Here is a 16,016-nt window from a genome sequence, read left to right on the forward strand (position 1 = left end):
ATGTACAATCACAAGGAAGTTTCGTCTGTCGGGCAGTTAGTGATGGAAATGAATCAACAAATAAACACAATTATCCAGCTAGTCTTTTCAAACAGATTTAAACCAGTTCCATTTTAATTAATAAAAGAATTGGGTATTTAAAGCGTCAGCCAGCGCCGCGACTCCTCCGGGTAGACAGGTGGCGCTGTCCTCCCGCAAACACGTGTGTACGTGGTGGCGCCGCGCCGGCCGCTCTGTCGGCCATGTTGAAATAGTGTCTGTGCCTCTCGCCAGTGCTGAGAGAGCAGAGGAGCTGCAGCCCGCCATTGTGTAGGAATCAGGCTCTATAGAGAGACAGGGCGCTTCACTCTCAAACAGGCTTTTCGCTCACCCGGCCGCGCTCAGTTAAAACTAAACTAGACATTTAGGTCCCCAGGGGAGAGAGAAATGTCAGCCAGCAGCCTTCTAGACCAGGTAAAGAGAGGCACTTTTTAATATTGACGAGACCCAGAAAGGAAAAAAAACACCATCGAGACGTAGTACCAGAAGCGGCCGCGACTCTCTCTCTCTCTCTCTCTGTAGTGCAGTAGGCCTGACCACCTGCCATAGGACTGACTGGGTGACTTTAAATTTCTCCATTTATTTTTTTTCCTTCTTTTCTTCTCCTTACTCAAACCTTCATGAATCACCTGGACCCAATCCAGAGACCGAAAGGCCAAGGAAACAAAGGTGAGTGGCGGCGGGGTCGGGCTGTGCCAGGGGGCTGCGGGCTGGAGCCCTGGCGCCGTGCGTGGTGTCGGACTTTCTTCGCTAGGCCTCTTTCCACAAGGAAAACCGTGTTTCTGTATCTACGCCGGAAAAAACGACAGCATTGCGGGGGGAAGATGGGGGTTTAGGGGTTTAAATATGCGCACAACATAACCGGGCCGTCTTCCACAGGCCATTTCTTGTTTTTACTTCACAATCGGAGGTTTTCTCTGCTCCCTCCTCGCCCGCTGTCTTGGTAACGTTACCTGTACGGATCAACTGAGGAAGTGATGAATAGAGCACAAAAAACGACAAAAAGAGGGATTTAGAGACGGGTATGGCAGCATGTTCAAGGGAATAACGCACCGATTGGCTCCCTCTTCGGCTCTTATCGACAAATGGATCGATATTGATCATCTTATTTTCTGACACCCCTGTAACTCACCAATGCTGTTTAAAAGATAGGAGACGAAACTGGTATATTCACCAGTCGGTATTTTTATTTCTTCCCAAGTCGTTTGGCACACATGGGGGGTATTTACACCCTAATGTGCGTTTCATTTATTTATTTTTATATCATTACGTCAGTTTCCACGGGGCATCCCGTTGGGTTGCGCAGCCTTGGTGTCGCTTCGTAAAGCGAGACGTGTCTTAATTAACTTAATTGTTCATTTCGTTTTTGAACTGAGGTGACCCCTTTTTAAAGTGGTACCCAACGTCCCCATCTAATGTACTCATCCAACAATAACGCTTATTTTCCAGTGCGGATCAGTAGGCCTGTTTGCCACATTTTTATGAGCTGTTGATGAGTAATGATACCAGGGTTTCCAGGTTGATTTTCCTACTTCTCCATCGCCATTTCAACAGTAATGCCGTCGACTTACCCATCTTGTGTTAAATGAGTCTTGAAGCTTTATAGGTCGATCCAAATTAAAAACGTGGTACAAGGAGTCAGAGCTAACCAGCCCCCGATGGTAACCTGTCTTTATAAGCGCACTCCTGCACTGTTGTTTAAGGGCGAGGTGAGCTGACAGGTCATATCATGCGTGCATTAGGTGTGAAGGAGCGGCTTTTAAAAAACACAATTCTGGGTTTAATTTTTTTTGGCTTATAAATATTTGTTCATGTGCTCTAGAAACGTGTTTCGGAAGTGGTAGCCATGTGTTGCCATGATGCTGGCAAGTGTAATCAAAATGTTAAACTGAAGGAGGATGATGCTTCACCATATGTATACTTGATAACTCATGATAAATCTTTCTATGCACCAGATTATCCTCTTTTTGAGTCTTCCCATTTTTAAAAAGTTACCTGCACTTACAATGTAGGGACATTGCAGAATTTCACACTTTCCTTCCATGACTTAGCCTATTAAAAATAGTTATATATGAACCTTTCATAGCTCCGGAGAAAACTGGTGCTTTGCCACAGAAATGCCTGAGCTTTTCAGACATTTGTGGAAGTTGTAAACTGCCCTGCACGGAATTGTCATTTTTTATGGTCTTAGATTTGTTTGAATCTAAAGGTAATGAAGCTCTGACATGTTTATGGCTGGTGTCAGTCAGTGAAGCAATGACTGGAAAAACTGTTTGCAGGTTTAACCTTTTAAATGCTCTGTTTATCATTTTAATTTGACACTGGACACTTTTAAATTGCAGTGGGATTAATCGGTCTTGTACCATTTATTGTACAGTTTTTGCAGACTGCGTTTTGGGGTAAAAGTTTGTTGTAAAAATGACAAGCTTTGTTGAATAGCTTTATAATCTCTCTCCCTCCCATTTGCAGTGCAAAACGGAGCTGTGAACCAAAAGGACACTTTAAATGATGACGAGTTTGAGCCTTACCTGAATTCTCAGGCTAGACAGGTAAGTTATTTTCCCTCCTCTACTGCATGTAGGCTCCATCAATACAACAGAAGTTTACTGCAAATTACCTGTGAAATGATGCACAGAATAATCAGTTCTCATAATCAGCCAGTATGCATGTATGCGTGTGTGTGTATATGTATATATATATATATATATATATATATATATATATATATATATATATATATATATATATATATATATATATATATAATTAATGTGTATATAATATTTTGGCATCTATCATCCTTTCAGATGAAAGCAATGGCTAACAAATTATTTTTGATTATCTTCCTGCAAACATTTGTTTGTTTCCCCCCATGGGCCAAAGTGAGTTTTATTGCTGTGAACAAAAGCCTATCTGTTCCTGTGGACATTCTGGGCTGCTGATAAGACTGACTCCTTATTTGGAGTCTGTGACCACAATGACACTGTGCCCTGTGACTGATCAGCTGCAGGCTGGATATTGGATTAAAGCAGGCCCACACACACTTCAAAAATCAAGATTTCTGCACGACAGCCTATTTGGCAACTTTGTGTGCCAACTCCAGGCAGGCTGGCATCCTTCTCGCACATTGCATGATGCTTTGCCCATGCGCTCTGATTTCATGGTCCGCTCTGAATGCGGTGCACTGAAGCAGTGGCAGTCCTTATCAAACCTGGGGTGGATGCTCATTTTGGCCCTTCAATGCAAGTGCTTTTTGGATGCTTGGGAATACCTTTTTTTCTCCAAAGAAATACACATTTAATGAAAGATTTATACTATAAACAGTTTGAATCCTTCTGCAATTGCCGACCTGCCACATGACATCTGGGCAGGTTTTTGTTTAGTTATACATTTCTTCATGTGCACTTGAAGGAACCTGTTATTTTTAATTTCTCAAATTCTTGGGTGTGAGTGATGTATTTTTCATTGGTAAAGAGTGCCTGGTGACGGTTCAGTCACACTTTTTAATTCCTTGAAATTTGATCCCTCACAGAGGAATCCGTGATTCATCCAATGAGACGTCAGGATGTTAGTAACAATATTGCTGAATTGCATGGCTGCTGTTAACGTTGTTTTGACAATATACAGAAGTGTATGCAGCCTGTTTCTGAATTGTCAGAACATGTTCAGTGCTTTTCCTTGGATGAAAAGAACTAACAAAAACAATGCAATGTTTAAATAATGAATTACAAGTAAAAGAAAACCACTTAAGCAAGTTCATCAGTGTCCTTAGATGGCATAAAGGAAGATTGATTTGTTTTCGTCTGGTTTAATGACGTAGTTGATATGCTTGGGGGGTTTATAAAAGTCGGACATCTTCCCAACCTCCTGTGGGCTAGAGACGGCACCATAAGTTTTTAGTATCTGTTCCATACATTAAATGTTCAGTCCTTAAATGTCAGAAATTGAAGACTTTTAGGCTTTATTGCAAGTAAATCCTGCATTTTGTTTTACTTCTTATGACTCAGTCTTCCATATAATTGAAAAGATCCTTCACTAATGAAACTCTAAAAAAAAATTATAGACACGGGTGCCTTCCATTCAGTAGGCTGTGGTCCTTGAAGTAGCATGTTTGTAGGTATGAATTATACCCTTGAATTATGTGCAGCCCATTGAGTCTGTCTAGTGTTAACTCCATGTGCACACAACGCTGATGTCTATCTCCTTCTCCACAGAGCAATGCGTATACGGCCATGTCGGACTCCTACATGCCCAGTTACTACAGCCCGTCAATAGGATTTTCCTATTCCCTGAATGAAGCGGCCTGGTCCACTGGTGGTGATCCGCCCATGCCCTACCTGACCTCCTATGGACAGCTGAGCAATGGGGAGCACCACTTCCTGCCAGATGCTATGTTTGGGCAGCCGGGGGCGCTGGGTAGCACACCTTACCTTGGGCAGCCTGGATATAACTTCTTCCCTAGTGGCATGGACTTTTCAGCCTGGGGCAACAGCAGCTCCCAGGGACAGTCCACGCCAAGCTCGGGCTACAGCAGCAGCTACGCCTACGCCCCAAGCTCCCTAGGGGGTGCCATGATCGACGGACAGTCTCCCTTTGCTGCCAATGAGACTCTCAACAAGGCACCTGGGATGAACAGCTTGGATCAGGGAATGGCGGGGCTAAAGATAGGTGCTGGGGATGGTGCCCCGAAGGTGGTAGGGTCTGTACTCCCTGGGGTTCCCCCCAACCCAGTCTCGGCCGCTCCCAGCATGCCCCCAGTCTCCATAGCCCCGGCAAAGCCCGCCTCCTGGGCTGATATCGCCAGCAAGCCGGCCAAACCGCAGCCCAAGCTGAAAACCAAGGGGGGCACGGGAGGGACGAACCTTCCTCCCCCTCCCATCAAACACAACATGGACATCGGCACCTGGGACAACAAAGGGACCATGCCCAAGGCAGCTGCACCACAACAAGCTGCCATTCCTAGCAACGGTCAGCCGCCCAACCAGGCTTCCCCTCAGCCTGCCTCCTCTGCTGGAGGAGGGCCACAGCAACCGCTCAGCAATGGACAGCTTGTGCCTCCTGTTGGCCAGCCTGGACAGCACCAACAGCCTCCCTCTGGCCAGCCAGGGACAGGGCAGCCGCAGCCCCCTCAGGGTCCACCTTCCGTCCAACCGCCGCCACCTGCCCGCTGGGTGGCACCCCGCAACCGTGCCAATGGCTTTGGCGATGCGGGCGGCGGTCCTGGACAGTCCCCACCGAACTCGGGGGCAGGTGGTGTGTCTGCTTCCTCCGAGCCCCACCCGGTGCTGGAGAAACTTCGCTCGGTCAACAACTACAACCCCAAGGACTTCGACTGGAACCCCAAGCACGGCCGGGTGTTCATCATCAAGAGCTACTCGGAGGATGACATCCATCGCTCCATCAAGTACAACATCTGGTGCAGCACGGAGCACGGCAACAAGCGCCTGGACGCTGCCTACCGCTCCCTGGCTGCCAAGGGTCCCCTCTACCTGCTGTTCAGCGTGAACGGCAGCGGGCACTTCTGCGGCGTTGCGGAGATGCGCTCCCCCGTGGACTACAACACTTGTGCTGGCGTCTGGTCGCAGGACAAGTGGAAGGGCCGCTTCGACGTGCGCTGGATCTTCGTCAAGGACGTTCCCAACAGCCAGCTCCGACACATCCGCTTGGAGAACAATGAGAACAAGCCGGTGACCAACTCTCGGGACACACAGGAGGTGCCCTTGGACAAGGCCCGGCAGGTGCTGAAGATCATTGCCAGCTACAAGCACACCACCTCCATCTTCGACGACTTTTCACACTACGAGAAGCGCCAGGAGGAGGAGGAGAGTGTCAAAAAGGTAACCGCAGTAGATCTGGCTGCCCAGGCCCAGTGGACTTGTACATTCAAGCAAATGTCTGTAAACTTTTGCTTCATGTGTGAATGCAAAAGAACCAAAGCACACCTGTCATTAACCAGCTGCTCTTGTGATGTTTACAAAGACCCAAATGTGCAAAGCATGACTGATCCTCCTATTATGTATGATTACAGTGCAGTCATTATCACTGTGTGATAAATCAGGAATTACGGTCATGCCTACTTAAGCAGTGTCTGGTCGCTATTAAATATTTAGTTCCGAAATCTTCAGTGTATATTAAAGTGTAAAATCTGCTGTAAATTCAATATCTATTGGCACATCTGTTTAACTGTTATCTTGCTGCATGAGAACATGCTTTACTAAAGATGCATTTTGGAGGGAAAAGGTTCTTGCAAACATGGCTGAAACTCTGGCTCCTCTAAACACTTGTTGGAGTGGAGATAATGCTAATTCTGCACCCAAGTCTAACACAACTGCATCACTGTATGATTCCGGATTGATTTACACTTTGTATTTTGCTGTTCGGTGCCTTGGATATCTCTGTGCTAGATGTATAAGTGCAGGGTTATGCAAAGCCCTGTAAATGTATATGATGGCGGTCTCTATTTTCTGTACCTGAATATAGTTGAGCATTGGAAAGAGAGCAGTCCTGAAGGTTTTGTTCAGAAGTGGCACTCTGTGCATGAGAGCCCTAGTGCAACAGGTATTGCTTTGAGTGCTGTTACATCACATGCTCTTCAAAAGCATCTTTCCATCTCGACCATAACCGGCAGTTCCACTACTTGCTCTAAACCAATAGCCTTAACTGGACCACAAAAGCTAATTATTCACCCAGTGATGCTGCATTCAGTGGCAGCTGTGGGTTCGAGTTTGCATTGGTGGTGTTCCATCGCTGCACGTGTTGTGAAGGTAAAGATCAGATTTATAACGTGGAGCATTCATACTTTTAATAACATGTCATTGTTATAGCTTCTAATTTTATTTAAACCCTGGGACTGTCTTTACATAGACAAATGCACTCCGTTTGCTGCTTATCTAATATAATCCCACTGTGACCATTTCAGCTTTTCATAATTGGCAAAACATTTTGTTAAGACACCATTTCCAACAACTATTTACAATATCATTGGTAGAATGTAAGGAGGAAAATAACTAGTGGAATAAATAGGGATGTGAGTGTGACACTTTAATGTAATAAACCTATAAATACTGTGGGTTTTAAAGTTGACACTGCCACGCTATACATTCATGACCAAATTACTTACTCCTAATCTTACGCAGAATCTGCTGTGACTTGCCCCGCTTCAGGAAGCGGACATTGGTGACGTTTGTCACCTTTAAAAACAATTACGTTTAACTGCTCACCGAAGGAACATACCTACGGGTAATCTCCTCTTCTCTCGCCCAAAACTGGGTGTTGTAATATCCAGGACTAAAGAGGTTTTTCCTCTGGTCTGTACCCGTCTTTCTGTGACTGTGAATGTGGTCCATGTGACAGTGTCAGTGAAGACAACGTGATCTGCATTTTACTTCCTAGTCAGGATGGAATATGCAATGTGTAACTGCAAGGTTTTACATGATTTTTGCTATTTTCCTAACCAATTTCTCACGCTGTGAAACTCTTGAAGCTGCGATTATGGGTATAATTATTACAGTAGTAGATATCTAGGTATGTTTTACCTAATTTGCTTTTTTTCGTTTTCAACAGGTAGAAGTTCAGGGAAGTGATCCCTATACCAGTAACCCAAGCAGGAGCCATTATCGACTGCAGGTATTTCTCCTCTTCAGATGTATTTGAATGCATATCCAATGTTACTATAAAACGTAAACCTTTATTAAACACTTGCTCACCACCATGATGATTGGAGTCGACTTGTGTTATAGCACCGCACACGGGCCAGTACAGATCTCTCTCCGTGCTCATCTGTACACGCATGACTCCCGCTCCCACTTTGTGTTTTTGTTGTCCTCCATCCCGCACTGCTGAGAGGTTCGTTGAGCTCCCCGTCTGGATGGATCAGTATCCATGTGGCTGCTTAACATAAACCATTGAACAGCCGTCGCTCCGGTTGACTCTGTAGGGTTTCCTTCACATTTGGGTTAGGGTTTGCCTCGTGGCTTTGCTGCAGGAAAGGGAGAAAAGAAAAGGCCATCTAACAGGATTGTTGTATTGTTTAGTTTTTTAAATGGGTTGTTGTACTGTTTATAGTCTATTGCCACAGGGAGACCATTTACTAGGCCTGGAAGGGAGTGTTGGAAGTCCTGTCAATAATGCAACGCGCATCTTGACATTTGGTAGTTAAATAAGTTGTGGTTAAGGCTGTCCTCACCTGATAATCCTGGAAAACAAGACCTGACCGATGCAAATTTTAGCCAGACTGTCAGTAACCAGAGTGCATTTAGGATCTATTCATACAAATGTGTTTACTCGGAAGCAAACGTCTCGCAGCAGCTGTGGCGTTGTCCTCTTGTGTGAGCTTGGGTGCGCTTTGTCAAATGAAACTTCGCCCCAGCGCATGGCATTCCCCTTTGTCAACTTCACATGAACCGAAAAGGAAAGTGTCACCTCCAGCACGCTCCACCAAAGGGTTCAGTGCCATGTGCTCGGGCAGTTTCCAGCAGTCCGCACAAGCTGTTAATTCAAGTTCCGGCAAAAAAAAGTGATTGGGAGGTGAACACACCTGGATTTTACATAGTTTAGAGGTCTCATTTCCCTGACTAAAGATCAGCCGTCCCTTCCTAGAATACAGATCAATGATTACGCCCGTGAAAAAGACTAATTCCATATAATCGGGAATACCTGAAGGAACGGGATTAGTGTCAGGGTAGACTGATTTTAAATTACTCCCAGCAGCAGCTTTGCCATCTTATCACTTTGAACTTTGAATTGATGTTATGGTCATCTGTTAACTCTGATTAGAGCCGATGTGTGCCAACTAGAGTTCATGACATGGCATTCATCACAGATCCAAAAAGTGTGTATATATGTGCGTGTATAAATATATAATTGTTTGTGTATGGAGATGTATGTATGTGTGTGTGTATATATATAATATATATATATATTTTTTTTTTTTTTTATGCATATAAATTAGTATATATGTATAATACATTGGCCAGGGGATGGTAGCAAAATTACAATTCTGGTTCTGCTTTTAAGTTGTCCTTCCTTCTCTTATAGGATCGCCAAGGACGTGTCAAGTAATGGTTGTCCCTCCTGAGCTAAAGACTGCGATGTCCCGCTCAGCCCACCCCCCCGCCCCTTCCACATCTTTTCAGAAATTCAAATGGGAAAGAAAAAAAAAAATAACTAAGGACAAAAAAAAAAAAACTAAATGAAGACTTTTTCTTGATTTCTGTTGACTTTAAAGACTTACTTTGAACTCGTAGTTTAAAAAAAAAAAAGGAAAAAAAAAACAATTATTCATAGGACTACAAAAACTTAAAACAAATCTATAGCTTCTTTAGGTGAAATGGTCAATTTATTTTCGCCTTTTTTTCTTGGTTTTGTGATTCCACTGCTTATGTTCTTTATTTTGTGTAGTCCCCCCCTCCCCCCCTACCCACACACTTTCTTTTATTTTATTTTTAAATATAAGATCTGATTTTCACAGTCCATCAGCCAGGCTTTGCCCATCACACTGAGAATCTGGTGTGGAAAAAAGTGGCTTCAGCCTAAATTTACTATCAGCTTTTGAAATGGGCCTTTTTTGTGTTTTCCCTTCAGTTTCAATTTTTATTGCTTCCCCAAGGAGACTTTTACATAAAGGATTAAGAATGGCCCCTTTCAATGGATTGCAACTTGATGAGTCAAGGAACACCCGTTTGTGTCATCTAGCTGAAAATTTCTGAAAGAAGAAACGAAAACGGATGTTCAGGAAAACTTCTGAGTTTTTTTTATTATATTGGAAACGGATTGAAAGCAAGAACAATTAAGTTGAGTCTTGGTCTCTATAATTTTATAGTCTAAATGGACTGTGTTCTGCTGTCTCTTGAGAACTCACTTTTTTTTTTTTTTTTTGACAAAAGTTGAATTGTTGCTATGGGCTGCTTTTTTTTCCTCAGTTTCTTGTTACGTCAAATGAGGAGACGGGCTTTGCCTTGCTCTATCTCTATTAATCAGTTCTCCGTAATAAATGTGATATCCTATTCAGCAGAAACTGTGTGCATTCCCCTTGTTTTTGATGAGCATGAGTGTCACGCAGCGCATCTTGTTTTAACGAGGAAATTAATGTCTCTACCCTTAACCGATTCTCTCACATTCCCACCTTCCTTCCCCCTGAATGTAGACGTTGGTGCAAGAAAGGGTTTTTCTCTTCTTGGAAATGCTGGGATTTAACAGTGGCATAATAAAAATGCAGCATAAAAACCTTGTAGTTTTCTTTTTACAGCCACTACAAGATGCAATGAAAACTGTGGGAAATGACAAGTGTTTATAGTGAGCTGGCTAATCTGTGATGCATTAGTCAAATGTTTTTATCTGCTCAATTAAAACTAAAAGTGTAACCTGAACTCCTGTATCAGTTCAGCCTTAATCAAGAGAGCAGAGTCTCCGGCCTCCTTGGCTGTTACTCTTTTGAATGAAGAAGCAAGACATTGCAGTGTGGGGGTATTTGGGGGGTTTGGTTTGATGGGACTACATAGGAAGCATCTTTGTGTTGTAATCTATTGTAATCTGCATATATATCGTTTCCTCTTCTGGGGCAGTCTTATCACTTTACCACCGCAGAATGGAAGAACATTTATTCATGTGTATATTTTGCTGTTTCAGTCTCGCAGTTGTTCATAGAGAAGACCAGTAAGATGGGGAAGAGTGAGAAGGGTCTGGTATCAAAATCGCATCGTCCTTTGAGATTGTGGGGTGGCAATAAAAACCACTTATCTCTTTGAATGAATGCAATGTTTTAGGAGTTCATTCAGTAGATTTGTGCACAGATTGTTGGAAATGCAACGTTCTTTACAATGACCGCAGCGAACATCGAGATTGAAGATATTCGCAAAGGCCCCTGCCTTATGTCTCTTGCTAGCTTTTAATTTCATTTAATTGTGTTTTTCATTCTTGTTCAGTACCTTATTGAGCACGTTGCCACTTTCCCCGTCTGCTTCAGTGTGCATCAGTCACTTTGGCAGAATTTTAGCCTAATTTGTTTTAAAATTACTTTATACCCCCTCCCTCCCCCTTCCATGTATGTGGGTGGAATTCATATACCAAGAATATTTTTTTTTTTTGTTCAGAGAAGTGTGGTCTTGAAGTTTAATGACTTTAATTAACATTCATTGCCTTCTGTGTTCTGCTAATGCGTGAGGTTGTGCAAGTGCAGTGAAATTCAGCTCCCTGTAGCGAAGACGCTGGAACTTAAAAGCGAAAGTATGGCTTTTCTACTGAGACGTGATATAATGGCACTGGTATGCACAGGAGTGGGTTTTCTCCATCGTGGTTCTGCTCTATGGGTTCAGCAGGAGAGGCACATATGTATGTGTGATATGGAACGGAGAACCTCGGAGTGGAATTCCGCTGTATTTCTGGAATGGAGTTCTAGAATTCCTCAAAGTTAGTTTCCTGGAACTTCTTAAGTTCTTAAAATTGACTTCCTGTTTGGTTACTGGCTGGGCGGTGGTGGAGGTCTCTGTATTTTTTCCATAGGCTGTGAGGAATTTCCAACTTTTATTTATATCCTATAAAATGTATAGCTGGACTGGCAGAAGTCCCACCTCAGGACTCCTGAAGCCAGAGGTAATGCATGTTTTTTGGGTGGGTATTTATTGGAAATTTGGCACCAAGATCACACACTGATGTAGCTAAAGCAGGTTAAACAAATTCTATATTAATTGTCCCTTTGTGTGAAGAATGTGCGCCTTAATCAGGCAGTCTTAGATGTGACGCCAAGCTTCATCTGGTCAATATGTAACAAAATGCCCAATTTTTAAGGGTTATATGAACTTACAAATGAATGCAGTGCAGTGTTTGTGCCGCCTTTGTTAGACTAGTTATAAAATATTAAATTTAACCTTTTCCCTTGCCTGTTAGCAATTACTTAGACCCCCCTACCCCCTCATTTTTATTTCTTGGCTTGTTTAATATGCATGGCTTGGGTATGTCTGTCACAATGGACATATGATTGAGATCGTATGATTTGTAATGTGCGTCCCACAGTGATAACCATTCTTTAAGGAGATCTGAAATCTGAGAATCGAATGTTGTAGCTAGTCTCGTACTGGAGAGCTGCATTGTGACAGATCCCTAATAAATGAAGCCTTTCTTTTCATGGAAGTAAAATGGTTGTGAAGCAGGGTTATCAAGTGGGAGCTTTTCGTGGTTTTTGATTTCCTGAAACTGAGCAGCCTTAGGGTTCCATGGATCTCGTTCGGGAAAGGATATAGAGTGTTGCATGACTTGGGGTTTAAAAGCAACTGAGGGCTACTGAACAGTGAGTGTTACCCGAGTCAGTAATGCTTTGTCCAGAAGGCTTTCATGTTCATCCAAAAGGAAACCACCATATAATGAGATTTTGCTGCCCTCCCACATCACTGTAAAATAGAACAAGATTCCTCCGTTTTCTAAATCGCACTGGACTCCGCTGTGGCTTCACTTTTTTCGCTCTTCCGAAAGAGGCGCAACGCAAACGCCGAAGCTGCCACGGTCGCCTCCTGCAGGTGAGTGCTCGTTTGTTTGTCCGCTTTGTGGAGCCCGTCGGATGAAGGTGCCTGAAGCGGTTCATGACGGCAATACGAGGTAACTGGATTAAGGGATAATTCACATTGTTTGAAGTTCCTCGCCCACACTGCCATTATCCACTGAAGTGTGTATAAATATCATTTACAAGACTGTGTGGGAGGGGAGCAGATAACGGATGAAACGACAGGTCTGGCTGGAGTCGGATCTACAGCTGGTACAAAATCGGTTGCTGACTAATTCCTTTTATGCTGCTCCTGAAATGCACTTCAATTACCTTAAAATGCCAAAAAAGCGTGGTTTCCGTCTGTTGATTGGCGGTACTTTTATTCCTTTTAGAAATAAAGCTGTGGCTGTTTTTTCCTCCCATGTGTTTTTTAAGGACTTTTTAATGTGTACCTTTTTCATGATGAACAGCCATTGTCAATTTCTAAATGCTCCCGTCAGGTTCTTGCGTCTTGTGTATTTCAGAAATGCACTGTAACGGGTTGAAAACTGAGCAGCAGAAATAACCACAACCAGGTGTGGACGGTTCTCAATTTTGAGCTCTGTGGAAATTCGTACTCATTAAAAAGCGAGGGGGGAACAAAATCTCAAGCCTACGTGTTAGTAAGAATTCTACCAGACCCCAAAATATGACATGGACACCGCAGGTGCGTTTTTAGCAGCTCCCCCGGTGCTATCCTCGCTGACCCTCGTGTGTTATGTCTGAGCTTCATCAACGGATCGTGTTACAGAGGTCTCCACACGGACTGGCCCCTCGAGCATCCTTGTCCTTCGTCTGTGGCCCCACTGGGGCTCTTGAATTATTAGGTGACCCCTGACCTCGAGAGGCCGCCTCCTGCAGAAGGTGTCAATTTCTTCATTTCCCACCTCCTCACAACCAGGATGATCCTGTGGCCCCCGGGCTTTGAGGGACTACACCCTTGATCAGGGCGACTTAGTTTTCAGAAGAAACCTTTCGAAGCATGACAAAGTGCAGTGAGTATGTGATATATAATAGGCATACATCCTAGCAAGTGCAAATGTAATCTGTCCCTGCTATGTGCTAAAGGGTTAGTTACATAATTTTCTACACGTTTTCAGTGGGTGGATCCAAGAAACTACATTTTCAAATGTATTGTTTTGGCACATGGAAATATTTGCAGTTAACTTGGCTCTGATATGGGATATGTACATTTCTTCAAGAGTTGAATTCCTTTCATTGATTGTCAAAAAGTCAAAAAAGGTATATAATAAATTATAACCGGTTTCTCACTGTTGGATCCATTCAAATCGGTTTCCACTTCAAATTGTAGCATTTGCAAGGATTGTAAAACCCAGTTCATCCACAAGGTGGCAGAAAACTTTCACTGAAAACGGTGCGGTTTTGAATTTGTTTTATTTCCAGGTTAGCTATGCATGTAGAATAACTTAAATCAGATTCTGTATCAATACAATATACATGATTTATGAAATATATTGCAGTAACAATAAAACCATTAATACGTCGTTTACCATCATATTCAACCATTTCAAATCAATTCAAAATGGAGACATTATTTTACCGCATATGAAATTAATGTTTAATGTGTCATGGTCTTTGAAATGGCAAATAGTTCCACAAATAGACAATTACAACATAAATCGTCAACAGATTTAAATTATATTTACCTTAATTTCTGGTGGAATAACATATTTCCCGTCGAATGTGTGCATTTAGATTAGTTAAAATTATTTGTAAGGACATTTAAGCGGTTATATCTGTATATAAACAGGGTTCAAAAAGGAATTATAGGAATGGAGGAACATGGGAAAAGTTCCCATTTTCTTGTTAGACTTGGAAAGCAAGGCTGCTGAGCGACCGCCAGGGGGCAGCAGAGGACAGGGCGCAGTGTGGAGCAGATCTGTTGCCACATTTCCGCAATGTAAACGGGCATCTCTAGTTTTGAATTTGAATTTCTTAGAGCTCTGATGACTGAGTTTGTATATATTCAATCAATGCTTTCTCACCGTCAACAAAGCCCAGCACGGAGGAAACTCATTCTCTGCTTCTGTGTCTTTAATGTGATGTGTTGCTATCTTTGTAAATACTTTGTATAAGATGGGAAGTAGACTAATCGGCCTATTGTCCTTCAGCTCTTCTGTCTCCTTTCTTGAGCAGGAGAATGATGGTTGTGTTATTCCATTTATCTGGGATTTGTTCACTTCTGAGACACTTTGTGAAACGTTGGCCAGAATCTCCTCCATTTCTTCTAAAGGTTCGTTTAGAATCTCTCCTGTGATTCCATCGTCTCCAGGTACTTTTCCATTTTACATCTTCTTTATGGCCTGGCCTATTTCTTCCTGAATCGCATCTGGTAAATAGAAGCCAGTGGAAACATCCTGAGGAGGCCTTCATCCAGCAGTGGGTTAATCTGAGCTGATGGTGATATATATACAATGAGTGTGAATGCAGTGTTTGAGGATGCTCTGTTCTGTGCTTTTTGCTTTACATGCATATATCAAGATGTCTCATTTTTAATATGGAAGGGATCTGGAACCCGGAGTAACAGCTGTTGTTTGGGGTTTGCAGTTTATAAGCAATGGACAAATTCTGGAAGCTGGGCAGGACAGTGGTTGGAACCGTGGCAGGGTGTGTGTGTGTGTGTGTGTGTGTGTGTGTGTGTGTGTGTGTGTGTGTGTGTGTGTGTGTGTGTGTGTGTGTGTGTGTGTGCACGTTTTATCGATGGGATCGACGGGTGAATGGATAGGTTCAGCTTTAACCCGCAATGTGGCAGACACGCCTTAAATCTTTCTACATGAGGTTCATCGCAGGTTGTTTGCAATTCTGTAGAACAAGAGCCACACAGGAGAACAATGGGGATTAACCATGTGTCAATATGTTTGGGCTGCAATCTGAAGCAGGGCGCTCGTGGTGCCAGGTGGCCTGTCTGTTCCTGCCTGTTTCTGGGAGATAGAACCGGGGTACCGTGTCAAGAGAGGCCCTGGGCCCGTTTAACGCCCGCCAGAACATCTTAACCGTTCTTCAGGAAACCAAAGAAGCCCCACACACAGTGCGCGGAGAGAGCCCGTTTAAAAACAGCAGGAGTTCGAGTGCGGTGATGGAGACGATGCTCTCGGAGGCAGATATGCTCCGGCTGATATGGAGTCAATCTACATAAATATTTGTCTGTGAAATTACCGAAAGGGAGGATAAGAAAACACCTGTCTGCCTTCTATTAATATCTCAGCAGAGAATACAAGCTGGTCAGCATTAGCAGATGCCAAACGAGTGCAGCAGCAAAATGCAACTGATAAACGGGAAAGGGGAGCGTGTGTTCCCAAAAAAAGCAATGACGTTTAAAGCACTTTGGAGTCAAATTGATAGTGTAAGATGTCCCACGTCAAGGTACAAACATTAGGCAGTGTTACTATAGTCCTCCATGCCTGTGATATAATGCAGAGGTGATTGTGTGTGCTGTTTATCA

General features: G+C 43.4%; 1 protein-coding gene across 1 annotated transcript; it reads left to right on the forward strand.

Moving 5' to 3' along the window:
• The first annotated feature begins 269 nt into the window (after nucleotides 1-269).
• On the forward strand, nucleotides 270-10,054 carry ythdf2 (YTH N6-methyladenosine RNA binding protein F2). The gene is made up of 5 exons (XM_066717489.1): nucleotides 270-708; nucleotides 2,509-2,588; nucleotides 4,254-5,876; nucleotides 7,603-7,665; nucleotides 9,076-10,054. The coding sequence occupies exons 1-5, from the start codon at nucleotides 660-662 to the stop codon at nucleotides 9,097-9,099; spliced, it is 1,839 nt and encodes a 612-aa protein (XP_066573586.1). The 5' UTR covers nucleotides 270-659; the 3' UTR covers nucleotides 9,100-10,054.
• The last annotated feature ends 5,962 nt before the right edge of the window (nucleotides 10,055-16,016 follow it).

This window comes from Amia ocellicauda, chromosome 11 (genome assembly GCF_036373705.1).
Source record: "Amia ocellicauda isolate fAmiCal2 chromosome 11, fAmiCal2.hap1, whole genome shotgun sequence".
Taxonomy (NCBI): Eukaryota; Metazoa; Chordata; class Actinopteri; order Amiiformes; family Amiidae; genus Amia; species Amia ocellicauda.